At 35.2% G+C, this 27,960-nt stretch overlaps 2 protein-coding genes across 2 annotated transcripts in view; one reads left to right on the top strand and one right to left on the bottom strand.

The window, feature by feature from the left end:
* Window positions 1–23: 23 nt before the first annotated feature.
* Window positions 24–5,367, bottom strand: si:dkey-191c17.2 (uncharacterized protein LOC100005628 homolog). Its single transcript, XM_042730422.1, is given in 3 exon segments — window positions 24–36; window positions 431–1,109; window positions 5,325–5,367. Coding segments are annotated over 3 exon segments (735 nt in total).
* A 1,928-nt stretch (window positions 5,368–7,295) lies between these two features.
* ralgps1 (Ral GEF with PH domain and SH3 binding motif 1) overlaps window positions 7,296–27,960 on the top strand; it is a 79,793-nt gene continuing 59,128 nt past the window's right edge. Inside the window, exons 1-7 of the mRNA XM_042729967.1 lie at window positions 7,296–7,449; window positions 8,808–8,912; window positions 10,036–10,086; window positions 15,130–15,213; window positions 16,679–16,768; window positions 18,572–18,664; window positions 24,733–24,859. Of these exons, the coding sequence (XP_042585901.1) occupies window positions 7,393–7,449; window positions 8,808–8,912; window positions 10,036–10,086; window positions 15,130–15,213; window positions 16,679–16,768; window positions 18,572–18,664; window positions 24,733–24,859 (607 nt within the window). The 5' untranslated portion in view covers window positions 7,296–7,392. The remainder of the gene's footprint in view (window positions 7,450–8,807; window positions 8,913–10,035; window positions 10,087–15,129; window positions 15,214–16,678; window positions 16,769–18,571; window positions 18,665–24,732; window positions 24,860–27,960) is intronic.

The raw sequence follows: 27,960 nt of genomic DNA, 5'->3' as shown, positions 1-27,960 counted from the left end.
CTTGTTGTCATACTCTCATTAAGTTACAGTTTCCGTCTGCTCAAGCAGAACGTTAATATTAGTGAGTCCATGCTAAAGTACAAACATAAATAGCAGACTGTTCTCACATCATGTACAGTGTAAGTCAACGAAGGTCTATATTTCAGTGTCACTCCATATTAAACTGGTTAAATGTACTATAATTTAATCGTACCCTGCGATACATGAACAGTGTTGATCCTGTATATTTCTCCCGCTTACATTGTTACCTGTAAACCCTGGCTTCAAGTTACCCACCATATTTATTTTAAAATATTTTATTCATCCCTCCATGGCATATTTAATTCCCACTTGAATGGCCCTTCTGTGTCCAAAATTGTTCAGAAACATTGTGATCAGCTCCGTTTGTTTGTCCAAGGGAGCAACAGTAACTAAGGGGGGCGGGGCTTGCCGATAGGTCAATTGTTTATCTGAGCTTGCCTTTGGTTTTAGACCTAGTTCTTTACACAGCTGATCCATCTTTTCCAGCTCACTGCTTATGCTCAGCACATCAGCATTCATCATCAAAAATGCAGAAGCAGTTTCAGTGGGAATTCAGTAGTTCTCTCCGCCACCAGGCAGAGACAGCACTTCACTTTGCTGGTCCTGCATCCGGGCCAAGTTCAAGAAGTTCTTCATGGTCATACTTTTCATTTCAGTGTGGGTCAGAGGGAGCTTGAGACACTTTGAGAGATGCAGCATGATGGAGCATGGGTCACTCAGTTCTGTGTATGTCAGAGATGTATCTAAGACCTTCTCAGGACACTCATTGTTAGATGTTTCTCCAAAGGCAGCACCTGTTTCTGATTTTTCTTCATGTGATGAGTTGAGTATTTTGATTTTCTTTTCTTTAGAATGTCCAGCTTCCTACTTTTTGGTGTCGTATGACTGAGCATGATTAAGCTCCTGTTCTTCTTCCAGGATCAGTCCCCATTGGCCGTTATGCTGATTCAACAGGGTCTGTGTAGAAGCCAGTTGGAAGCTGTCAGTATCGTAGTAGTACTCTGCGTCTAAGGTTTCCCCCACACAGCGGGCGCCCATTTCCTTGAGGCGATGCTCTGTCTGCTCTCCCAGCTCATACTCCATCTTTACTGCGGTCTTCAAACACTATGCAGTGGTTCCCAACCTTTTTCAACTCGCGGCCCACACAACCAAACACATATGTTTGTGCGGCCCACTGCAAAAAAATTAACTGACCCCGCTATTGTTGGGTTAATAACTTAGTACTCAGAAGCTAGATTGTTAACTGTATTTACTGAATGAACTGGGGCTGTGCTATATATGGATAAAAAAAAAAAAACCTATCGCGATTTATTTGATCAATTTTGCGATTTCAATTTTAATCACAATTTTGACACATAGATATGCTTTACATGCTTTACTTTTTCATGAATGCATTCAGGATGAATTTGACACATATTTCCAAAAGAAAACCAATTAGAGCTTTATCAAAAAGTTGTAACGTCTCTAGAACAGACATAAGTCAAAATAATCACTATAGTAAAGGTGTAACAAAATTTCTAGACTTATGGCAAAAAAATATGAACAAATAAATCCTGTGTCCAGGGACTTTTTTTCTTTTTTGCCATACATTGTTCATAGAGCTCATTAATTGTAGCGGTGCCTCAGGTGTTGAAATAGATTTGTTATACATTATACAGGATCAGGCCTACTCCGTTTGCAGTGCGTATATAATATGTGTATGCGGTGCAGAAGCAGCAGCGAGAGCGCATTAATGTAACGCGGAAGCACATTAAAATAATACGCGACCGCGAACGTGTCTTCTCTCGCTCAAACTGCGTCCTGTGCACTCACAACTCTCTCTATGCTCATGTGCTAGATATTATTTTTTTTCGCAAGTTTTTATTTCTAGCCTTTTACCGCGTGCAGTGTGAACGCTCTGATCCGTAAACATGGGCTCGGAAAAAAGGCGCATCACATCTGTTCTCGCGCTAGGCGCGTTGCATTCTGATTAGATCGGATAGCATACTGCGGGAGGTCAGGGCCGCGGAAAATCGTGCTATAAAGCGATTTAGAAATCGCGCACGCTCAAATCGTGATTTTATGACAATTTCTACCGCGGCCCACAGGTTGAAAACCACTGCTATAGGGCTTTCATCCCCTCTCATTGTATTTAGAATCATCTGTTTGAATTTAGTTTTACATTTTCGCTAGTGCCATTTTTAATTGTATTTGTCAGACTGGCTTGCAGTATGATGGTGTATGTGAAAACATCAGTCAAATTCAGTTATCTAGAGGTATAATTACAGAGAAATAAATAGAGCACATGAATTACATTTCTTATCTAAACTAATTTAAAACAGTCTAGCATTTGACCAATAACTCAGAAAAAGAGACACCACCATTATTCTTTGCTCTAGTTATATTAGTCTTTTACTTATGTGACAATAGAGGGCTAAAAATGATATATTTGCACGTTGTCCATACTGGTAATGGGCTTTTTGGTAAGCAGAAGCTTAAAGCTAATCAAATATAATTGGAATAGAACAATTTTAACTCATGTTCAAGTAAGTTAATAATAATTATCATTTTCATTTATAAAATAATCCCCCTTCAGATTGATGTAATACTCCTCTGTACTTTATGTCAAGGTACAAATCTTCTTGTCAGGGTTTGTTTTATGAGAATGACTGGTTGATTTACATTATGCCTTACCTGAAGCAAAATTTAAGCACATGTTCAAAACAAATCTACTGTAGTGTTAAATGCAGTGTTTATTATATCAGGCAAGTTACCTTACCTGTAGGGCATTGTACCTCCAAACAACAATCCACAATGTTTTGTGGGTTATAGTTTGGCTGAAGTTTGCTTTTTTTTTAGTTACTGTATGTTGTAGTTCCAGTTTGTGTCTATGGTTACTATGGGACAATGCATTGGAACTTAAAACACTAACTTTTGAACTTTCTATTCTTCTAAGAATACTGAAAACATGTATCACTGATCACTGTTTCCAATAGATTTTAATACAGCACAATTGTTTTCAGCATTGATAAGAAATATTTCATGAGAACCAAATCTGAAAGATCATGTGATACTGAAGACTGGGGTAATGGCTGCTGAAAGGTCAGCTTTATTATCACAGGAATCAATTGCCTTTTAAAACATATTAATATAGAAAACAGTTTTGTCTATGCAATGGCATTAGGCATTCAAAAGCAAGCAGTATAGACAAATACAGCCAACTAAACAAATGCATGCGCAGGGCTCCAGACTAACATTTGTGAGCAGTGGCACCAGCACCAGTAGGTTCTACAGATGGTGGCGCAAGAAGCAGATTTGGTAGTGCTGGGGGGGTGATGTGGGGGGGTATTAAAAACACACATTCATAAAATTACTATTGTTTTGCATTAACAAGTGCATTTACTAAAAATATTACATGTTTATTTCTTGGTAATTTTTATTTGTGGTTGAAGCAATGGGATTTTGTTGGGAAGCGTACAAAATTTACTTTTATTCAAAACCAATTTTTATATAAAAAATGTATATATTCTACTCTCATTACCTGTATCATTATTCTTTTATAGTAGCCTATTATATTGAACTGACCAACAACTTCAGCAATTTTTAAAGGAAGTATAGTGATATAGATATAGAGTATAGTGATTTGAGTGATTCAGTTGCAAATTAAACAAAAGTTTGTTTTTCAAGGCACTTAGGGACTTTTCTTACTTCATACACGTGAAAAGTGCATAACTTTGACAAAATTAGATTTGATGATGATTTGATATTTTATAATAGTGATTTTATAATATCAAAATATGAAGCAAAAAAGTAGAAATGAATGACTAATAAGCCAATAAGTGCTCCTCTGCTGCCATCTACTGGTTGTAGTGGTAATTTGATGTCTTTCTTAAATGTTATTTTTAATAAGAAAATAAGTGATATTATTGTTGTGTGGTTTGTTTACCAAGACCTTTTTTTTTTTTTTTTTTTTTTTTGTACAAACCCGAAATGAATGATGTAACATCATTTGACTATTTCTGCCACAATGGCATGGTATAGTTATCATTACAGGTTCTGGTTTTCTGCATCAGCGCTGTTTGATCTGTTCCGAAAAGAATTCTGTGCAGAATTTGAACGCTTCTCGGTAGACCTTGCAACAACATTTATTAATTCTGCGGCGAGTTCAAACGCTTCACACTGGATCTCGCTGCGCTGTGCTGTAACAGTGTCGCGAAATCAATGTCGGTTCCTGAGCTCATACAAGTTTGTATGATAAACGGTCCGCGATGCGCAGCTCAAACGAGGGTCAGCGCTGATAAACAGTCCGCGATGCGCAGCTCAAACAAGTAGTGCTGTTTCGTTACGCTTTTTTCTTTTGTTTGATGTTTCTCATATGCAGCGTTTATGAGTTTGGCAACGCGGTGGTCGCGCCAGTGCGACCGCTGACAAAATTTAGTCTGGCCTCAGTCTGCGACTCTGGCCTTTTAGTCGCACCGGCAGAAAAAAAAAAAAGTTGGTCGCGGTCTGGAGCCCTGCCGTGGACGGCAAAAATGAGTGCTAACAGTATTGACTGAATTCTTCACACTCAATTACACTAGTTACATGCTGCTGCTCTCAGGTAAACATTGAGTTTATCCACGCCTCTGGCTGGAATATTTAACTTTGAAACAGTATAAAATAATATTTCATCCATGCTAACAATTGTGTAATAAATCATGAAGCATAAAAACCTCACAATTCTGTCTGTCTATACACTTTTCGTAATTCTCTCTCTCTCTCTCTCTCTCTCTCTCTCTCTCTCTCTCTCTCTATCTCTCTCTCTCTCTCTCTCTCTCTCTCTCTATATATATATATATATATATATATATATATATATATATATATATATATACCTTAATGATCTGCCGATTTTATGGTTTTGTGTATTGTTGATTTTGTTTTGTGCTTTTGATTGTTTTGTCATTTTTTTCATTGAGTTAATAGTTTTTTTAGTTTATTTTGATCATAATGTCTTTTCCCTGTTACTGTATGTATTTTTATATTTCAGTATTATTGGGATGGACTTCACCAACCCTAGCATGCAGATATTAGCCATGTGAAAGATCTGGAAAAACAAAATTGGTATGCACATCTATACATATTGTGTTAAAGTATTATTGTTACTAGTTAGTTGTGCAAATAAATGTTTGCTAATGGGGTAATATAATGAAATACCATTTTGAAATTTGATGTACCAAGTGAAGTTGATTTCAAAGTTTTGTTATTTGTTTTTAAGTCTTTGTGGAACCAGGCACCACAGTACCTATCTGAACTACTGCATCCGCCTTCTCAGTCTAGATTACTTTCATCTAGAGACTCTGAGTTACTATATGTTCCTAGAACCATGCTTAAAAACAGGGGTAATCGCGCATTTGCGCTCATCGGTCCTAAGTTATGGAATAGCCTTCCAGCCTACATCAGATCCGCCCAAACCTTGTCAACTTTTAAATCTGCCCTGAAAACATACTTTTTTCCCATGGCTTTCAGTATCCCTCGACTCATATTGACATTAATATCTTTGCAGAAACATTGACTAACATTATTAAAATTTTTAATTATCATTAAAATTAGACAAATGTATGATATGACCACTTAGAAGAAAATTAAATTAGATAATGTAATATTAAAGCTCATGTTTTTCCTCATGTTTGAGCTTCATTAGTGCTTAATGGAAACTGTTCTGCATAACACGGTCACTTTTTTCCATCTTGTCTGTCTCTCATACACCTTTTCTTGATATCTCATAGCTGAAACTGCTATTTCATAACTTGAGCTGAATATGCTGAGGTCATCTCTTCTAGTTCGTTGTTGCTTTACATAATTTTCTCTGAATGAGCACAAAGGGTGGCACAGTGTTATTTTATTATCATTGAGATTTTTTATTAATATTTTGAATTAGTTTTTATTTTTATATTTTTATTTTAAAGTTTTAGCAGTTTTGTGTGTTTTGTCATTTTATAATTTTTTTACAAAGGGTGATTTTAATTTTTTTTAATCTCTCTTATTTATTTTAGTACAGCAAGTGAAACATAAAATGCTGCTTTGACAAGTACCTGAAATGCAATAAGTTTCAATTTGGTTTTATTTCAGTTACCATTTATTTTATTTAAGCATGTTTTTTTACACCAATAATAACCCTGGGGTGATGAGTCATACTTAAAAATAAATAAATAAATAAATAACCCTACCAATAATAAGCTACATCTGCAAGTCTCCCATTGGTTTGAACAGGCTGTGTTGTTAGCTTCTCCAGTTCATTTCAGAATACTGCTGGCCCTGTGCTTTTTTGGTAATAGTAATACATTTGAGTGCTTTATTTTAAGGACATATTTATTTAACATTGTACAGTAAATGATGTTTGAAAATGTTGGATGGCCATTTACTATCAAACTGAAAATTTGGATCCTTAAGCTCCACTGTTTTTGAAGGTAATAATCTGCAGTTATTCCCTCTGTTACTCATGCACTTCAGTTCTGGACTGAATTAGGCCATACAGACTGAAATATTTATTTGAACAGTACCTAGTAGAGATGCTGTGCAGGATCATATCATGAAATTGCTATGATATGGATATGGCTCATTTCAACAAACAATGGCTTGCTGGCAGAATGTAGGACAAAAGCAGGAGTCATGTTGAGGGGAGAGATGCTGCAATTATAGTGAAGACCTCCCTCTGCTGGCAATATTATGCATTACTTCTCAGAATGAGTAGATCCCCAAAACAGCAGCACAGTGTGTTAAGCAATAATGATGATAATAAAAATACAATATTTTTATTTTAAGTCATAATTTCTATTTAATAGGCTCAATAAAACAAAAACAAAACAAAAAAATTCTAAGTTGCCAAATATACCAATTTGGGCATAAAATGAGAACCTGGACCACAAAATCAGTCATAAGTAGCAGCATGAGTATATTTGTAGCAATAGCCAAAAATACATTGTATGGGTCAAAATTATCGATTTTTCTTCTATGCCAAAAATCATTAGGATATTAAGTAAATATCATGTTCCATGAAGATATTTTGTAAACTTCCTACCGTAAATATATCAAAACTTAATTTTTGAATAGTTATATGCAATGCTAAGAACTTCATTTGAACAACTTTAAAAGTGATTTTCTCAATATTTCTATTTTTTTGCACCCTCAGATTCCAGATTTTCAAATAGTTGCATCTCGGCCAAATATTGTCTTATCCTAACAAACCATACATCAATGGAAAGTTTATTTATTCAGCTTTCAGATGATAGTTTTGTGGTCCAGAGTCACAAGTAAGGTGAAATGTGTGTTCCAGGGATGGCTGAGAGGTCGTGTGTGGCGGTGAGCAGCTGAGGTCGGCTGTGATCTGGGTCTTCTCTTCTGACTGAGAGCATGTACAGGAGGAATGGACTCCCTGCCAGCGTCAGCATCACCTCCCGCCACACACAGGTACTAAAACACATCCTATATGTTCACTATGATGGTTACACCTGGCGACCAATTTTATACATAGCTGTGCCATGGATTTATCTATTTCATTTCATTTTGTGTTATTGCCAGAATTGAGATTGGTGAATAAGGATAATCAGCTGAAGCATCAGCACTTAACATTAAACTGTGCATAATGGATTATAAATTAGAGATTCATGGCTGCTGATTATTATAGCCTCAGTAGTGTGTGTAATTGCTCAGAAACTGATTGGAGTCACTGTCGAGTCTGAATTGAATGTTGAACAGCATCCAAGTTAGATCACATGATATTGGCTTGCTGAGGGGAATCAGATCCATCATTGCTGATTAGTTCGATTACACACTGGCAGGATGCTGCTCCAGTGGCACAGTGTTATGTCATTGACATACCCTGTGAACTCAGTCACAGATAGTTCAGAGGCTGTGACGCATTGTGTTTTCCAGTTATAGGTTCAAAAAGTCTTATTACTACTGTGTTGCTAGGTTGTAATTATTTATGGAATGAGAATTTTTTTTTCAGCATTGATTCTTATTATATTTCTAAAGCAAACTGAGACAGTTTTGTAAGAGGGATTGGTCTGCATTGGGACAGAGGACATAGTAAAAGATTACATTACTGTTGTGAAACCTCAGTATTAAAACACATGGCATTTATTTGAAACAGAAATCTTTAGTAACATAATAAAATTCTTTACTGTTACTTTTGATTCATTTAATGCATCCTTGCTGAATTAAAGTATTCATTTCTTTAAAAAAAAAAGATAATAATCTTATCTTACTGACTTCAAACCTTTCATTGGTAGTGTACACATTGAATAGTAATATTCTGAAATGAGGGCATGAATGAATCTTCCAGCAATTAAAAGTGCACACAGAGCAGATAAGACATTGAGAAGATAAGACTGAGATTCTGCATCAGTACGGATATTACACTGGATGGACTGGGGGAGCTTCAAAGAGGATCTGTCAGGATAATTTGCTGAGAAGAAACCGTTCTTTTCATCATGGCTGTATCTTTCCTTCTCTGGCCTTTGTTATGTGGTCTATTTTTGTCTGGCTTTAATTACGTTATGTGCTGGATTGGCACATTGCCTGTTAATAAAATGATTTGGTTGCATTCTGATCCATTTTTACCATCTGTGCTGAATAATCAAATGGAATGATGTAATTCAAATGGACAATGGTAATTAAACTGATTAAATATCCACAGGAAGAGTGCAACTGGCCATGGCTCTCTGTCCATATGGATTTTATAGGTGTTTGAAATATCAACCCTGATTATATGTTGAGTTTTTCGATCTCTTTCCAGCCTAATTGTCTTTCTCCTGTGTCTGCAGGACAGCAGTAGTTCAGAGTCCCTAGATGGACGGAGTTTGGACTCTGCCAAGAGCTTTGACGCGGTGGTGTTTGACATGCTCAAAGTGACACCCGAGGAGTTTGCTGTAAGTTTATAAATGATCCAGAGCCAAAATGTGATGCTGCATTCATTTTTTTTTTTTAAATATGAATATGTTAATGCAAGTACAGATTGTTCAAGTTGTGTAAATGACATCTAGTTTTGATAAAAGCCCTCCACCTTTATACATCCAAAAATATGCAGAAATGCTGCAGTGGTGTGAACTCCATGAATCGGTGCTCTTTGAATGCTGAATTCTTTTATGTCATCAAAAACTCAACAATCCAAGGCAACTTTTAGTTCGATTGACACAAACAGCAAATATTAGAAGGGAAGTTTATCAGTTAATAGAAGCATAAACTTGAGTCTTTTTCTCACATAAAACTGAATTTTGAATTAAATATCTAATTTAAAATCCACATACGAGTGATGGTTTGAGGTTTGTAACATTAGTTAATTATAGGACATTAATATTTTAATTTATTAACGCCTCATCTGTATTGGAAAAAAATAAAACTAATTTTTAGTGCCACTCAGTGAGGGTTTGGCATGGAAACTGCAGTGATTTAAAACTAGGACAACATATTTCAGTTTTTTTCAAAGACATATGCATCACTTTTAAGAAAAATGTGCACAATGGCCTAGTTATGAAATTCCATCTTTCCATCTCGCAAATTTAATATGCCAGCTCAAGGGACGCATTTAATTACCTATTCATTAGATATGGCTCTTTTTATATTTATAGAAACCCACTATGCTGTATTAAAGATGCATTAAATAACTTTTTCCACTGTAAAAAAATAAAATAAAAAATATTCACCCCACAAGAAATCAATAGCACTTTTATAAAGTATATTTAAAACTCCCAGAAACAAAAAATTCCATGTAAACAAAAATTACTTACTGCGCCTTTAACATGCCCCATTTAAATGTTTAATGTATTAGTTCATCCCCCCCCCCCCCCCCCCCCGCCAAAAAAAATTCCCATACATTGAATTGAAAGCAAATGGTTACCACTGATGACAATGGTCCCCATCTGCTTTCATTATACAGAAAAGAGCAGCTTGAACATTCTGCTAAACATCTCCTTTTGTGTTCTATGCATGAAAGAACATCATACAGGTTTGGAATGACATGAGGTTATTAAATGATGAGCTTTTATTTTGCAGAGTCAGATCACTTTGATGGACGCTCCTGTATTCAAAGCGATACAGCCTGAGGTGAGACAGATATCCATGGCAACTAAATACACATCCTGTGTTTTTATCAAGCCACACAGAAACCCACAGCTGATCTCATGTGCTCTCTGGTGCTACAGATTAGTGTGACGTGGCACTATAGCAGTGCATTAACGACACACATACACACATCACAGTACCCACAGCATCTAGCTCCACATTCTTCCAGTACTTTAACCAGAGCCTCTCCTCTGCTCTGAGTTACAGAGCCCTCAGTACTTTCCTAATTAATGTTTTATGTGAAGACGACAATGGAAAGGCACTCATAATAGATATGATAGGTTTGGACAAGGATCAGTGATCAGAGGATTGCTGAGTTTTTCCACTGATAATGAAAACAGGTCTGCCAAGGCATTCTGCAGTTTATTGCAGGTTTTGTGTAGACCGTGATACATTTTCATTGACGTTAACATTTGGCCATGTTAGCTGTTATCCAGATCTTGCACCAGTGTTTAGTTTTGATGTTATCTTGCCATGATCAAAAGATGGTTGTCTGGCAGGTTCAGGATCCTATAAAGCAGTGGTTCCCAATTCTGGTCCTGGAACCCCCAACACTGCACATTTTAGATGTCTCCCTATTCAAACACACCTGATTCAACTCATCAGCTCACTAGTGAAGACTCCAAGAGCTCAAATGTGTGTGTCAGATAAGAGAGACACCAAAAACGTGCAGTGTTGGGGGTTCTCCAGGACCAGGATTGGAAACTACTGCTATAAAGCAAAGAGAGAGGCACTATCAATATGAATCATGAAGCAAATAATAAATATGTTTTTTTTTTTGTTGTTTTTTTTTAACCATCCAGTTGAACTGATTTCATCACATGGTCAAAGACACATTAATCAAATGAAAAGAATACATAATATGAAAAATGGGGAAAATATGACAGTTTCGTAAGAGTGGTGAGAAAACCATTTTGGTGTCCTCATTTTATCATGAAGAAATATTAGCCAGGCTTCTTCCAGGTCTCTCCAGACATTCTACCCAGTGATGGCGTAATGCTTGAGCAGAGAATTCTTTGGCAGTCTGTTTGGCAATTACTCCTAACCAAGCTACTTTTCTTAACGCTTCACGTCTGGAATCGTTTGATTCCATTCATGGTGACCTTGGTGTGAATCGCTGGCTTTTTTCAAAGAGATGAGCAAATCAGTCTTTACATTTAGTAAGAATCAGCATTGTTTGAACTTTATCCAGAATATATGTGAGCATAAGTGAAGTGAGTGCCATTATGATGATGTCCATTGACCTACATCTTTGCGGTCCTTCATTAACATGACATCACCGGCTCTGTGAGCTGTGTGCACTAATGAGTCAGTGTGGATTTGAGGTCACTTTCTGTTGGAATCATTTCTCACTGACAGCCACAGACATTCTAGATTGGATTTGTTTAAAAAGGCCATGGGATTATTGTTATTTATTGATTTTCCGCCTGGCAGCATTAATAGTTAGCATTATAAGAGTTTCAACCATTGCTGTATGATTGATTCTGGTGAACCTAGCCAATGGTTTGGTGTGTTAACAATTTGGATTTCCGAGTTTTAGCACTTTCCATGAATAAAGGCCTGAAAATTCATTGAAAGAAGGTGCTTAATCAAAATCAGATTCATTTTATATATTTAATTATACACTACCATTTAAAAGTTTACAGGCAGTAAGATTTATTTTTTATTTTTTCAGCAGGGATACATTAAATTTATTGAAAGGAACAATAAAGAAAATTTATTAATACATAAATGTTGTTCTTTTGAACTTTCTATCCATAATATAATTTGTATCACAGTTTCTACAAAAATATTAAGCAGGACAATTGTTTTCAACACCAAATCAGCATATTAGAATGATTTCTGACACTGAAGACTAAAGTAATAATTGCTGAAAATTCAGCTTTGCCGTCACAGGAATAAATTACAGTTTAAAGAAAAGAGTTGGTTTGAATTATAATAATATTGTTATAATAAAACTGTTTTTAAATGTTTTTTTTTTTTATAATATAAATGAAGCCTTGGATAGGAAAAGAGACTTCTTGCAATAACATTACAAACACATATAAATGAAGCCTTGGTTAGGAAAAAATAATATAAATACAAAAACAAACATGGTTGCAATTTAAATATAAAACAACAACAAAACAGTAAGTAACATGGTTGCATGTATACTAACATAGTTGTATATGTATCCCCAAAGTAATTAACAGTGTCAAAGTTAAGGAGTCGGTCAGAATACTCCATCTGCGATACTCCACCCCAAAATGAAAATGTTGTCATTAACACTGTGTGCTGGTTTGTAGATTTATATTTTGTCATTAAATGTGTGTGCTGGTTTGTATATATATATATATATATATGGATAGATATATATATAATTTTATAGTAATATATAGCTAATATATATACTTTTTTTTTTTTTTTTTTTTTTTTTTTCTGTTGTTTTTTTGTATGTGTATATATATATATATATATATATATATATATTATATATATATATATATATATATATATATATAAAATGTATTTAATACTGTTATTGCTCTTCTCCCAAAACATCTAAATAAAAGGATATGTAAAACTGCAAACTGCAAAAAAGCAATGCAGTTAAGCCCTTGTGTAGGTGTTTGACATTCTAAAACATTAATCAAGGTCTGGTTTGGGTGAAGGAAACAGCAGAGAAGTATTTTACCTCTTCCTCCCCTGGAGTCTCTTTAGTCACAGGTGAAAATTGGTTTTCTCTACAGCTGACAGTGCTGTCATGTTTATCTGCTTGTACTCAAGGTGCTGCCAATGGTTTTATTGCTAAAAATGTCAGTTTTTGACTCAGAGCAGTTTTAATTGGTGTTGAGGGAAATTCCCTGATTTGTGGAGCATGAACTTGTTTTATGTCAAGATAAATCTTCCATCTTTATTTCTTTAGACACGTTTGCATCTCAGCAGCTCTGCGCACATAAATTGTTCAGCTGATTGGTTTTATAAAAAGTAGCAAAACATCTACCATGGTATTCCTTCTCTGAAGAAGACTACAGTGTGAAACACGTTGAATTAATTTGCTTAAAGCAGAAGTTCCCACTGGAAAAGAGCTAATTTTAAAAATGCTGAGTTTGACCTCCTCAGCCACTAATTCAGGATTCGTTCATTACACTCAGTCTTTCCAACCCTGACATATTTGACAACGAAAGTGGGCTTGTTATTGTTGAGCCCTTTGCCTGTAAGTTTCACTGGCCTGTGGAAACACTAGTATAAGTACATTTTATGCGTTTGACCACATGCACATACATTCATTCATCAATATTTCAGCAGCATGCTTCAGGGATTATTGCGGATTCTAAAAGAAGATGTTCGTGAAGTTGACATGGGCGACTGGATTAATAGATTTCAGATGTACGTTGGTTCTATAACAACCACTAAATTGTTAGTGCTGTGTGAGTAATGTGAGCAGACAGTGTCTCTTTGCATAAAGTGGTGTGTTGTACAGTTGTTTTTGGTTACAGACCTTTTGTAGAAATTATTTCGTGGCAGAATGAAAGATAAAGTGTGAAAGTTTGTGTGCTTTGCTTTTGTCATGTAGAATCAAATTATATTTGATCTTTTGACATATAGACGACTATAAAACATATAATATAATATAAACTTTAATATTCTTGAAAGAAGTGTCTTATGCTCATCAAGGCTGCATTTAATTTAATACATTTAATACATCCTTGCTGAATAAAAGTATTATTTTCTTTTAAAAAATAAAACCTTGCTGACCCCAAATGTTTGAATGGTAGTGTATAACCAAACAAGTCCTCTTGCATTACAGCTATGCTGTGTCCCTGACGAAATTTGTGGCTTAAAGTGATGACTTAGCAAACAAACCTAACATATTTTGGTAAGGTAATGTACCCAGACTGAGCTGCTTATTCACATGGAAACTCCACTCCACTCGGTCCATGTGGAAACTGAAATGCCTTCAAATGTTTCCATCTGCTTTTAGTCTGCACGATACTATAAAAGTGTTAGTATTCATAGCTCTGTGAACCTGAGGAGGCTTAGAACCATATAAAGTCCCCATGCAAAGCTGTTCTGTCAATGCGATGAAAGCAACAGATGTGTTGTTTGTTCTGTGCATACTTTTCTCCCTTTATTTATTCCTACAGTTCATTTAGAAATGATTTCTAAATTAAGTCAATACAAGGATGGTGTATTTATACTACTGTAGGTCAAAAAAAAAATGCAGTATAGTCAAATATGTAGTAATTCTCAGTAAAAGCTAAAGCGGAAAATAGTGTGGTGCTTCAAGTGTTGTGGGTATTTTATTTTACTTTTTATGCTCATTTTTATGCTCAGTTTATTTGACTTCATGAATGAATGAATGGTGTAAGGCATGTGTAATAAAGAGCCGTTCAGTGTGATTTCATTAATATCAGAGTACACTACTATTCAAAAGTTCAAGAAATTAGTACTATTAGTTAGCAAATGCATTTGATTGATCAAAAGTGACTGTATATATAATTTTTTTTTTTTATTTTATATGCATTATATACAAAAATATTAAGCAGCACTACTGTTTTCAATGTTGATAATAATAAGACATGTTTCCCACACAGCAAATCAGCTTAGAATGATTTCTGAAGGATCATGTGACACTGAAGACTGGAGAAATGATGCTGAAAATTCACAGGAATAAATTACATTTTAAAATACAGTAGTCAACATTTGAAGTGGATCAAAGCTGTCCTAAAACCTAAAACCAAACTGCGTTCTTGTCTTAGGACAACTTTGATTAACTTTTTTTGATCCACTTCAAATGTTGACTGCAGTATATTCAAATATATTTGTCATTTTAAATAATACTACTACTTCACAATATTACTGTATTATGTTTTACTGTATTTTTGGTCAAATAAATGCAATCTTTGTGAAAACTTTTTTCAAAAACATAAAAAACCCCACCAAACTTTTAAATGGTAGTGTAGATAAAATGCAAGCATAAGACTTAAGTATTACACTTAAAAAACACTGTTGAAAAGTTGAATTGACTGTTTGGTTGTTTAGGAGCTGGCGAGCTGTGGATGGAACAAGAAGGAGAAGCATAGCCTGTCACCCAACGTTGTGGCCTTCACACGGAGATTTAACCAGGTAAGCAATATTGTGCTAGTCAGTGTAGCCAACAGGTACACTTTAAAATCATTTATTAAAAGCTTTATGCTGCAGTTCGAGACCTAGGTCCATTAGCACCACCAGAAATAACTCATATAATAGAGGTCACTGGATGTTATTATACTGAAAGAGGAACATTGGCACTGTGTTTTAGTCCCAAATGCACTGCTAATTTGACACATGGTCAGCTAGGAACCTTACTATATAGCTGATAAAGTATATTTTATGTAGACTATTTTAGAGCCTGCCATTTAGGCTCTGTGTTTAACGCATGAGTCTATTAGTGTGAAACAGAAGTCTGTTAGGTGTCCACTTACACAAGCTCAAATGGAGAATCCATGTTGCTTCAAATCACACAAAATTTGTCTTTTTTTACTGGATATTACAGTTTTTGTAGCACAGACAAACACCTCAGATAAAAGACATCCATCATGCTGGTCCATTTAGCTATTTTATCCAACAGCTGCATTAACTTTAGATAAATGAATACACTGCACTGGACACATCAGACAAATATGGGTTTTTCTCCCTATTTCCAGACTAATGCCAGCCACTCTTCTTTGTGTACTTCAGTTTTGCCACATTTTTATTGGTGGCATTAAAGGCATTTGAAAGGGTCAATGAAGTACATAATAAATGGTAATTACACACAGAACTGATGTTTTACAACAGTGGATTGTAAACTTTCAGACAAAGCATCACTTTTGACAAATGAAAACACCTAGTCAGAACAATGTTCCTTGAGTTCCTGCATCCACACACACATCCTTACACACATTATAATGACCTGACCAATCCACACAATTTTACTGTAAATGCACAATACTTTCTTTATCCCCATTTCTGAAAATACGCCTATAAATATCCGCTTACGAAGGTCAGTATGCAGTAGGAATGAATATGATTTTTATTTAAATGGCATTTCATTCTGGCAGAGCTTAAATGTCTTGGAATGTTGATGTAAGTGGTCAGTTGAGGTCTGCGATTACATTTGTCATTCCGGTCTTTTTAATGTCATCATCAACAACCAATTACTTCTATTTCCTGAGTGAATAATGGAAAGATTCAGTTGTGCTGCTTAGATTCATTTGACTGATGTTCTGGCACTTTTTTTAAGCCTGTATGTAAGAGAAAACAGTCTTTCTGAAAACTATTTTTCAAATACAGTTTTTCTCATAAATCGATGATTTACAGTATTTTGTTTATTCTGTTTATGTTCATTTTTAGAAGTGTATTAAAGTTTTATTTTGAGATCTAGTGTGTGCTGCACATTTTGACTCGTTGCTGAGAACAGTAGTTTTTTTGTTTTTGTTTTTTGTTTTTTTTTTTGCGTCCATGTAGTTTTAATTTTTTAAAAAAAATCTACACTCATATTCTGCAGAGATAACCATAACGGTGCATTGTGGGACTCAGTTAATTCACTTACTATATTTTCTTCTCTTAGGTCAGTTTCTGGGCAGTGAGGGAGATACTGACGGCTCAAACATTGAAAATCCGAGCAGAAATATTGGGCCACTTCATCAAAATTGCCAAGGTGAGAGATTCTTTGGTTTTCACTGTTCCTTCAGCCAGTGCAACTTGGTTCTTTTATTTACCGTTAGTTGTTTTTAATTTGTCTGTGTTGCCATGGCAGCAGAAAAATAACTGACCCTATAATTACAAGGTCAAGTTCAGTCATTTCTTATTATTTGTATTCACATCTGAATTGTGTTTGGTATCCTAGTAATTGTCCTTGGCACTTGCGTTATTATAACTGATGGTGTTTTATTAGAAATTCAAGCAAGACGGTTTTTCATGGGCACTTTCAAGAATTTTCCTTTAACAATGGGCAATTTAAATGACGTTATACAAGTCTTGATGGATTAAAGCCTTCTGTTTTACATCAGTGAGAATGGGTAGAGACATTGCACAGGAGTGGTGAGTATTTATGGCATAAAATGAGGATGAGAACATCATGCAAATGGCTTCATCTGACTGATCCATCTCAGGCCCCATTTACACTAGTGCGTTTTCATTTTAAAACGGTGTTTTAGAATGAAAACGGTCCTCGTCTACACTGGTGTTTTGGCTTCATCTGACTGTGATCCATCTCAGGCCCTGTTTTTTCCGCTGCGTAAAACGCATGTCACGTGACCATTTATGCAGGTACAACCATAGATATGAATAGGTAGATTCCCTATTATCTAGACCACGGACGCATCTACGTGCTTGGAGCGATCGAATGGAGAATCTACCTATACATCTATGGGAACAACAATACGCATGATGTTATTGTTTACACGGTTGTCAAGGATACACAGAGCGAATGTGGCCAGCCACACCATCGTTTTCAAAAGTCTTCGTTTTGGTCCGTTTCTCATTTTAACATAACTTTATTCTCTTGAATCATTTCATGCATTTTATTTGACTTTCCATCTGTCTTGTAATTGCTTTAAATATGTAATTTAGTACAGGTACGTTTTTTTGAGAGTAAATATTGTGAATCCACTTTAAAAATAAATTAAAACGATTTTAAAAATTGTGATTTAATATTTCCAGTCCACTTCAGTTGTTCAAAGGTAAATCACTAACTTCTAAATCTGTAAAGTGACCGTAACATGGAATTTATTGCTTTTGAGTTTTATGTTTTTATTTTTAAATCAAAATAACACCTGATATGTTCAAAATTAAGGTCTTGTTCGGAAACTAGTAGTCATCGTCGTAGAAATTAGTAGCAATTTTTAGCCTCTTCTTCTTCTGTATGACCTATTGCATGTGATTTTTTTTTTTTAATTCTATACATTTAAAAATAAATATTTCTTTTGAAATTATACTTCAAAAATTTCCAAAATAAGTTATTTAGATGCTTTTCTTGTCGTTCGTGCCAACGGTCTCACACACACAGAGCCACAGGCTGCTGTGAATTCATTCAGTCTACATGCTCTCCTGAAACTCAATGTACCATGACACAGCAAAACCCGCTGAACGAGTCCTTATGTTTCAACACTCACCCTGCACTACCTGCCAAACCTGAAAGAGCTGTGTACCCTGCTACCGGCAGACATGCCCCAGTAAGCCTGAGTGAGCTACGCTAACGGTTATGCTGATGGATAAAGCAGATAAGCCAATGACTAAAAAACCAAAGCAGCATTGCCTTTTCTCCTACTTTCCATAAAGGTGGCTGACACATAGTAGTTCACAGAGGTCAGCCTAGTGGAAAAGAAAAGAATGATAACTGCATGACATTACCAGACCAGAAAACACAGTGGAACTAACAAGTAAAGGCTTACATTGGTGTCTTACATAAGGCATGCAACTAATTTATGTTTATTAGATTGTGTGTTTTGTGTCTTTATAGAAACTCCTGGAGCTGAATAACCTGCACTCGCTGGTATCGGTGGTCTCTGCTCTTCAAAGCGCACCTATCTTCAGATTGAGCAAGACCTGGGCGGTAAGCAAAACTACAGATTAATTTTATTTTATTATTTTGTTCATGATCTGTTTATTACATTTTTATTTTTGACATTCTTTTTAGTCAACAGTTAGGACTGTTCACTTTTTGTTTAATATATTTGTCCATATGTATTCCAATTAAAATAACATAAGCCATATGTATATAAAATAATATCTATGTAATAAATAGCAATTTTTAAGAACATTATTGTAACAAATATGATTTGTATGGGTATTTACTGTTTAGTTATCACATCATCCCTAATTATGATCATAAATTCTGAATTATAATTTGGTATCAGAGCATCATAGCCTCTACAGCAGAAGAATTTTCCTTATCTTATTAAGGAAGACACAAGGAATAAAATTCTCATTTCATATTCTGTTCCCTTACAGGGGATTTATTGTGCATAACCACCAAATGCTAGCTGTTCTGCTGCTTTATAATTTAGCTGACAATGCAGTGCTTGTGTTTATTTCTCTAGAGATCCCCAGTGCTCTTGGATTTCCATTGATCTTATTTGCAGAGATGTACTGTAGATGAGAAGGCCGTCTGAATGCATGGGGACAGTGAAAGAATGAGCCCATTGGATCCCGTTCTGAACATTTAAGTGGCTTGGAAAATTTTGAAAGAGCTGTTTCTGAGACCTTGTTTAACGTTGCCAAAGCTTTAAATCTATTTATAAGTATTTGCATCACCCCAGTTTGAGGTCCAAAACCTCTTGGCCTCTTTTCTCGAGATAAAAAGTAGAAGGACTAAACTATATATGCTGTACAGACAACACTTTCAACCAGCCCTCAGTGAGCACAACTGAATAAGCTGGGTATGCCAGGATACTTGTAAAAAGCAATGTGCATCTTATCAACATTTACAGTATAAAGCATGTTTTATGATAATTAATTAATATCTCATCCTCTTTTTAAGTATTGTTCTGTGTAGTCAAAATGTTATGGCAGATATGCCATTTCTTTCATATTCTGCCTAAAATCATGTTCCATACTTAAAAGTGCTGATTTCCATACCATTTGCATGAATGTTACTTTGAGAAGCATGATATTAAAAATGGGTGTAAATGGATAAAGGTCCCAAAAAGCTGAATCCGAGAGTTTTTAACGTAGTAAATGACTCTTTAAAAACCAAATGAGACAGTTTTTGTATTCACAGTACTTATTTTGTTGAGAGATGTCGGTAGTAGTGAGTTTAGGCTCACTGGGGGCCTTAATGATTTGGGATGCAAGCGGCCTCCTGAGCTGACATTCCACATTGAGCCACAGCACTTCTGCAAATTGAGAAAAAATGGAAAAAGAGGGAGCATGTTGTTTATAAGTAATTGCGGCGGGACCGTTTGTCTGATACCACAAGCCCAGCTCTCTTGCCATACGTTTAGCTTTGCCACAAGGGAATTTTGACATTGACATTATTAAATAGAATATTATGTATCATATTAAATTATGTACTTAGTTAAATTTACATTTAACAACAAAGTTTATTCAATTTGTTAGTGTAATTCATTGATTATGTGTATATGACAACACACAATTTAGACCTAAAAAATAATATGCAAATATTTATGCATATATTTTAGAAGATCATTATTATTTTTTTGGTTTATGCTAGACACAGAAACTGACATACAGTTGAAAAACTGACAATGTGCCAGTTATCTTTAAAAAGCCACAGGTTTTAATCAGTGTTCTTTCCTTCAGGTCTAACTAGAAAGATTGAAATGTCACATGGCCAGACATCAGTTGCATGCATCAGTTACAGGGATAATTTCTGATTCAGTGTAGTACTGTTTTAAGAGGTTGCTTTTCCATACGTCCTAGAACCCTGAAGCTTGAATTGGAGAAAATGTGCACACTGAACTGTAGTCCGGTTTTAATTATAGATTGGACCGTTTCAGTTGTTGTGCTGTTCATAATGAAAAGGCACTTGCGTGTATTTGCTGACAATTTTGCCTGACTATAATGACTGTTTTCGGTCTTTCTGTGCAAATGGTTTCTGTTTCACTGCTCATGGCACAGACTGGATTGAGTAATTCTTTATTCCAGCCAATTTCTGAACTGCTTGACTTCGAGGCCTTGTTTCCACTTATTTGAAGATTAACGGCTGATTTCTCGGTGGGCATGCAATGAATTAGGAGGAATATGGTGCTCACTGGTATGTACAAGGATATAGATTTGATATGCCTTTATCATTATATTCAGCAATTTTAGGTTTATTGGTTTGTTCTGCTTTATACATGGATGCAGTGGGGTCTGTAAGTCTGGGATCACTTTAAAAAATGACTTTTTAAACCTACAATAACCAAATGATTAAATACTAATCATTAATAAATAAATAAAGGAAAGTTAAAGTTGTGACATTAAATGTAAAAAATAAAATACAATTCTGAAATTTGTTGTTCCCTTATCAAATAATTTAGTGTCATTGATATGATTCTGCAAAAGATGCACTTTGGATCATTTAAAATCATTCTGGAGAACATGATCATCAGGTTTGACACAAAATTATGGAGTTTGTGGAACATATAGGATATTTTTATACAACTTTTTACTCAAGTTTTTATTCTGATAATACTATGCATATTTTATTTTTATATCGTATTGTATATTAATTTTATTTTATACAATTTTATTAATGTTTCTAGTTAACAGTTTGGACTTTCCACATTTTAGAATACATTAGTAGTCAATAAAACAATTGTAATAACACAAGCACTGTATATACACAAACTCATAAGGTGTGTATATGTGTATATAACTGTGTATAACTCATAAGGTGTGTAAACATAAGGTGTATGTAAATTTATGCCAAAAGGTTCATGAGAAATATGGCTTTGCATATATTTTTATTATATATGATTATGATAATAAATTCTGAACATTTATTTATTTATTTTTTATTTATTTTGTTATTGTATCAGAGTATAGCCTTGACACCACAAATCATTTATTTTATTTTATTTTAATTTATTTTATTTTATTTTTATTTTATTTGTCATTTATTCACTTTATTTTGGTATTTCTGATTTCTAATTCATAAGTTATGCATGATAAAAACCATTGTGGAAGTGATGAAGTCAAAAAAGAGTAAAATGGAGAAAGGAAGTATTAAAAGAGCTAGAGGGCTTGTTCACAAAAAGAAATAAAGATGTAAAGCTTTTGGCGAAGAGATAGACTGGATTTGTTGACAGTCAGACAGATGGTCTCTTGATTCCAGTGTGTTTCTCAGCATTTCGCTGTGTCCCAAAATCAATACTTACCAACTGTCAAATGCAAGAAAAAAAATTGCTTTGGCAAATAAATAAAACCAGTTAGCCAGGCATATTATAAGGAATTGCAACAAAGTACATAGTGCTCCTTTTGTATTGCATGGTTCATTCTCCTACTTCCATTTACTATTAGCTGATCCACTATTCTGCCCTTGGTCCCGTCCTAAGTTACACACAAAGACAAATTACAAATCCAGCTCTTAACATTGCACCTTTGGCTAAGAAGCTCATCCCCATCAAATTCAGTCTAAGTGGAAAGTTGCTCAGTGGCGCTCCATCATCGCAGCTGCTGATGTATGGAGGCTTTCACTGCTATCTGGAACGGCTACAGAGCACAGGGCTGACCTCCATGAACTGTGCTGTAATCAAAGTCAGCCATGTGTTACTGAAAAATAAAATAAAGATGTTAGTGGTTAAAGGAATCCTCTCACTTTTATCGCTCTCAGAGGGATTGTTTAGCACTGTGTATGTGTCTATGAGAATGAATAATGCCACTGTGGCAGACGCTCAAGCCCTGCACTCAAGGAAGGAGGCCTGCTGCTGCTGTGGTCGTGGTGGTGGGTGATGGAGGCTTGATAAAGGAGATCAGAAAAGGCTTTTGTTTTGGCATTTGGTTGCTCTTAATCAGGCAGAAAATCACTAGTCTTGTTGCCGAGATGGTACACACACACACACACACACACATGGAAATCACATTCACTGAAACATGTCAGTGGAGTTACAATTTACCCTGTTCATCATTTGTAATTGCTTTGTAATTAGTTTTTCCTTAAAATATCATAAGCAGTCTCCCTTAGTACTACTTCAAATCTTTGTCATAATATTATCATTTCCACACCAGGCTCCCTGACTGATGGTGTCGCGATCTAACTTTTCTGCCATGGATTATCTCAGCACCGTTTAAAATCAACTGCAGTTCTTACCACTTCCTTTGTTCAATAAAAGGGGGGAAAATCACTTTTCTGTTCCTCTGTTGCAAGTCCAAAGGAGACAAATCCAAGTTGTGGTTCATTCAATTCTTCAAGTTCATTTTAGGCCAACATCTAAATGATGAATGAGAGTTAGCTTCCTGTCAAGTCAGCTTTCCACTCCCTAACTATTGTCTGAGTATAAATGTATCCAAAAATCAGGCTCATTGGAGTAACTTGGCTGGTAAATGACTAATATAATCGAATTATTACAGTCTTTCAGTTTCTTGCAGATGCATGACATTTGAATGTGGCATTCAGTTTCTTTCACTTCATTCAGTTTCCAAATACCAGCTCCCTTATATAGATATGATAGAAAAATATATATATTTTTTGTTTTTCTTATTTTGTTATTTAAAAGGAATAGATATATTACTGGTTTTGTTTTTACTTTTGAATGTACTACCTTTTTTGTTTATATCACTTTGAAAACCTCTGATTTAGATCCTAATTTACCCACTGTTATATATTTTATTTAGTTATTATTTGTTGTTTTGTTTTTAAAGGAAATATTTCGCTGTCATATGAAAGCTGTCATCATTACTTCACCCTATTTTTGTTTGTTTGTTTGTTTTGTTTTGCTTTGCTTTGTTGTTGTTGTTTTTTTTTTTTTTGTTTTTTTTTTTGTTGCTTTGCCTTGCTTTGTAAAGGAATAGTACACTCAAAAAAAAAAAAAAAACAGTTGATTTGAATTAAAACCTATGCATTTATAAGAGGGATTTTTATAGATATGAACATTAATAAGGGAAAAACAGTACTGTGTGATTACATCTCTGGAGACTGGTGGATAGTCATCTGCCAACAGTGTGGTTTCACGGACTGTTACTTGGATTGTAGGACAAAATCTCTCACCAAACCTACAAAAGAGTGAACTACAATATGTGTATCTGTCTAACACAAGAAGAGCATGTTGAAGTACTTTGTGGAAATTCAGTTCAGCATGTGATGTGATAAAGCCATGTGTGATGGAATTCTTCAGTTAATGAGCTTTTTCTTAATCCTATAATAGGGGTTTTGCACATGGTCATCCCCACAGATTCAATAGCACATGTGCTGTGAAGAAGCATTGGGTGAAATTATGCCACTCATAAAGGCATTCTAGACACTGAGCCTGTTTATTGTGGTCATGCGTTTTCTATAAATGAGAAATATACCCAGGGCCTGGAGTTTGGGTGCTGAGATCTGGGAAGTGATACCTTATTGCAATTTCATTAGTCTCCCAATGAGTTGTGTCTTGTTTTTTAATATTTAACATAATTGCAGACAGCTTTATTTAGATCAGAAGTCTTAGTGGGGCTCCCCTCTGACAAAATTTACAAAACGGTGCCTCCACAAGTCCTTCATTCTAAAGTTAGTAGCCAACTGGGAGTAACTCGGGCAGAGCTGAGATGAAAAAATATGTTTTATTATTATTCCATTATGAAAAGTTCACCAAGTTAAAACAAGAATATTATTATATAGAGTTTAAAAGTCATAACTAGACAAGTTTTCCTAATGTAATTATGTCTTTAATAACGGTTTTGTTTTCATCATATTTGAGTGAATTAACAGAGGTAACTGAGAATTTAAATATTTGGTGATGGTAATGATGATTTTTCAGTTATTTTAAAACAACAACAAAAAAATGTTTTTAATTAAATTTAAAATAGTAATTTTTTCTCCGTGTGTTTTTTTTTTACTTGTTCCTATTTTTTACTTGTTCTTAATTAAGCACTTTGAATACCTTTTGATTTAGATGTTTTAGATTTAGACATCCTTTAGCTGTTTCTAATTTTCTGAATAAATGAACTGTTCATTCCTTATGTGCTTTCTGTTCTGAACAGTTGATCAGTCGAAAGGACAAGGCAACCTTTGAGAAGCTCGACTTCCTGACGTCAAAAGAAGAGAATTACAACCGCATGAGAGAGTACATCAGGTCCCTCAAAATGGCCCCCTGCATCCCCTACCTAGGTAAGTGTTATTAAATGATCACATTTGTACTTAGGTTAATGGTATTTTGTAGACTCCATCCCCTCATATCATGACACCATCCAGCCAGAAATGTCTTGAGAGATTTACTGGCTTTATAAATTATTTTTTATTGCAGGGTTGTTATAAATAAGGATGTTAATAAAGCTGAAGATGCTTCATTTGAACAGAAGAATAATTTGGGTCAGGGAAAGGAATGGGTCATGGCCCACTGGGCTTAGCCAGGCTTGTGATATTGACTCATTCAATTACCTCAGTATAATGGCTTTTACTTTTTTATTTTTTGGTAAGGTTCATTTTAAGCTGGCTGTGAGCACCTCATTATATTTTTTTGGCCATGTCTCAATTGCACTTTCTATGGTGACCAGCAGAGTGTGTGTCAGTATACCGCTCTGGTTCAGTAATGATTGAGAAATGTGCCATATCCTGTTTTAGTTGTCAACACTGAAAAAAAATACTTTCATCAAATAATTTCAGGGGTTTTTAGGATTTCTGCTTAAACTCAAATATTCTGTCACCATGCAATGCATAAACCGAAAAGCTCTTTGACTTTCTCTCTAGCCACTTCAGTGGCTTTAAACTGAATGTAGAGATGGAAAATACAATGAAATCATATTGTAGCACTTATTTCCAAATTGGTAGCCCCTTTTTCTCTCTTATGAATAGATGTCTGTCAGAGACTCTCATTGGATGTTGCAGAAGGCCAGTAAGCGATTAGTTACACACACATCAGTCTCCTCTAAAGGCACTGACAGCACTTGAAATGAATGCCTCCCTCAGGATTGTCGTTCTCGTGGGAAACAGGATCCAGATCCTTCACTCAGTTACACTCTTCCATCTTAGTCATCTGAAGCAAGGTCCGTATTACTAATCCAGCTGTTAACCGAGAGCCAGACTTGATCAGAAAGGGATCTGGAGGCTTTACCTTTAGGAGGCTTTTTGGATGTTTGGCTGTCTTGTTTTTATTATTATTATTATTATTTTTTTTTATGAGATGCTCTTTTTAAGATGTGGAAGTTTAAACCGTGTACCAGACCATTCAGTATGTCATTGCCACATGTCCCAAGCTCATGGTCACAGAGTTTTCCAGGTGCTCTTGTGTCATTGTGGTATGTGAAGAACTAAAAGGCCAGTCAGGAATAACTTCAGACGGCTGTAACTCAAATTGTCTCTTGGTCTGTAACTTGTGGGGTGGTTCTTTTCTAGAGGTCTGAAATGCACAAACAGACAGTCACTGTCATTTCTAAGAAGGTAAACATGCGGATAGAGCGGACGCATGCTGTCTCGCTTCTCTCAGCCGCACACATCTTTCTCATTAACTGAATTTCCTTTACATAATCCACAGTGAGAGTCTGCTTCCACTTGGGCAGCATGTCAGAAAACTGCGTCCCACTCAACAGAAGGCTTTCTCAGACGTCACTCAGCAGAACCCGCTGTACCTTGTGCCGGTAGCTTGTGGTTTAGTTTCAGTGTAACATATTCCCATTTCTGAGCAGCAGGCAGTTGAAACCGCAGGGATGGAAAGACTGTCTGACGTGGCTGAGGTTGTGCAGGTTGTCACTTCAAATCTGTCAGTTTCCACTGTGCTTCTCCAGTGGCCCTTTCCATTTCCCACTGGGACAAAGGAAAAAGGAAATGAAATGGTTTGGGGGTTTGTCAAATGCTCTTTTAATTCTTTTTGATGTATTTAGTTGAACTTGCATTATTGATTTTACTAAAAAAAAAAAAAGGTTGAAACACAGGGTTGCCAATTTTTGAGTTCAGCTTGGAGTGAGATTTTTTTTTTGGTGTGGGGGGGGGTGGTGGTGATGACTTTTAGAACCATTCTAAACTTGCATTAAATTCAGTATTTGCTTGCATTCATTGTGTGTACTTAAACGAGTCTCATTAAAATAAAGGATGTAAGTTATTAACTTTTTTAATTACACATATAAAATCCAGTGTTTAATCATTTCTAAATATTTATTCAAATGAAAAACTTAAAAATAAGTAAGCAGGTATGACCTGCAATATTCTAGATTTAGTAAAGAGCCATACAGGTACAAATGAAAATGTTGTTTGTTTTTTTCTGACCACAAAATTACTCTGATTTGCTTCTTTGCATTGGAATTTAAAACCCTTTTCTCTATTTTAACCTTAAATAATACACTAATTGTAACATAAGTAATAGAATATAAATAAATAAATATTTTAAGTCATTAATGGACCATCATTATTGCACAAATAGTATTTAGTGCCAAAAGATTTCCTCCAAATATTAAATAAATATTATTGAACTAAAATATAGAACACCTATTTAACTGAAAAATAGTTAAGCTGTATGGTTAGGGTTAAGAAAATCAGATTAATGTTGCCTCTCCATCACTCTCCAGAATAAAATGATACTGTAAATGTCATCTACGTAATAATCAATGCATAATATGCTGTAATGTTTACCAAAAAATGCTGCAAATACCTGTTTATTGAAGCTGTCATCTATCCAACTTAAACCCATTCAAATGTATTGTCAACGCTGGTTTGTTTGGAGAGCTCCATGAACCACGTGACTGCGCGGCGACACCAGCGAGATCAAAGCTTGACACAATTCTGTTTTTCAGTGACTCTGGCTTTAACCGAAGAGCTACATTTTATGATTTGCACCAGATTAAGTGCGCCAAAACTCTATTTATTGTTTGAATATAGTATTAAAGCTTACAATATTTGAAAGCTGAGACTTTGTTTCATATTGCAAGCAGTGTTGCCATTTTGGTATGAGATTTACATGGGCAGAGTAAGAGCGTGAGACAGAGCCTAAAAGCTTGTGTCACAAGCTAATCACAACTTATTGTTTGAAAAATGTATCATGATACTGTTTCGAAAGTATTAAATCCGTAACTTACCAGCTTCACTAACAACAGAAATCAACACAAAAATCAGTCGACACGATTTTATTTCATTTCATCAAAAATATCTTAATTTTTGTTCCGAAGATGTATGAAGCTCTTACAGATTTGGAACGACACGAGGGTGAGTAATTAATGACAGACTTTTCATTTTTGGGTGAATTATCCCTTTAATGAAGTTTGACAACTACAGTACTTCAG

This window comes from Cyprinus carpio, chromosome B8 (assembly GCF_018340385.1).
Source record: "Cyprinus carpio isolate SPL01 chromosome B8, ASM1834038v1, whole genome shotgun sequence".
NCBI lineage: Eukaryota > Metazoa > Chordata > Actinopteri > Cypriniformes > Cyprinidae > Cyprinus > Cyprinus carpio.
This window is presented reverse-complemented; position numbering and strand designations above follow the sequence as displayed.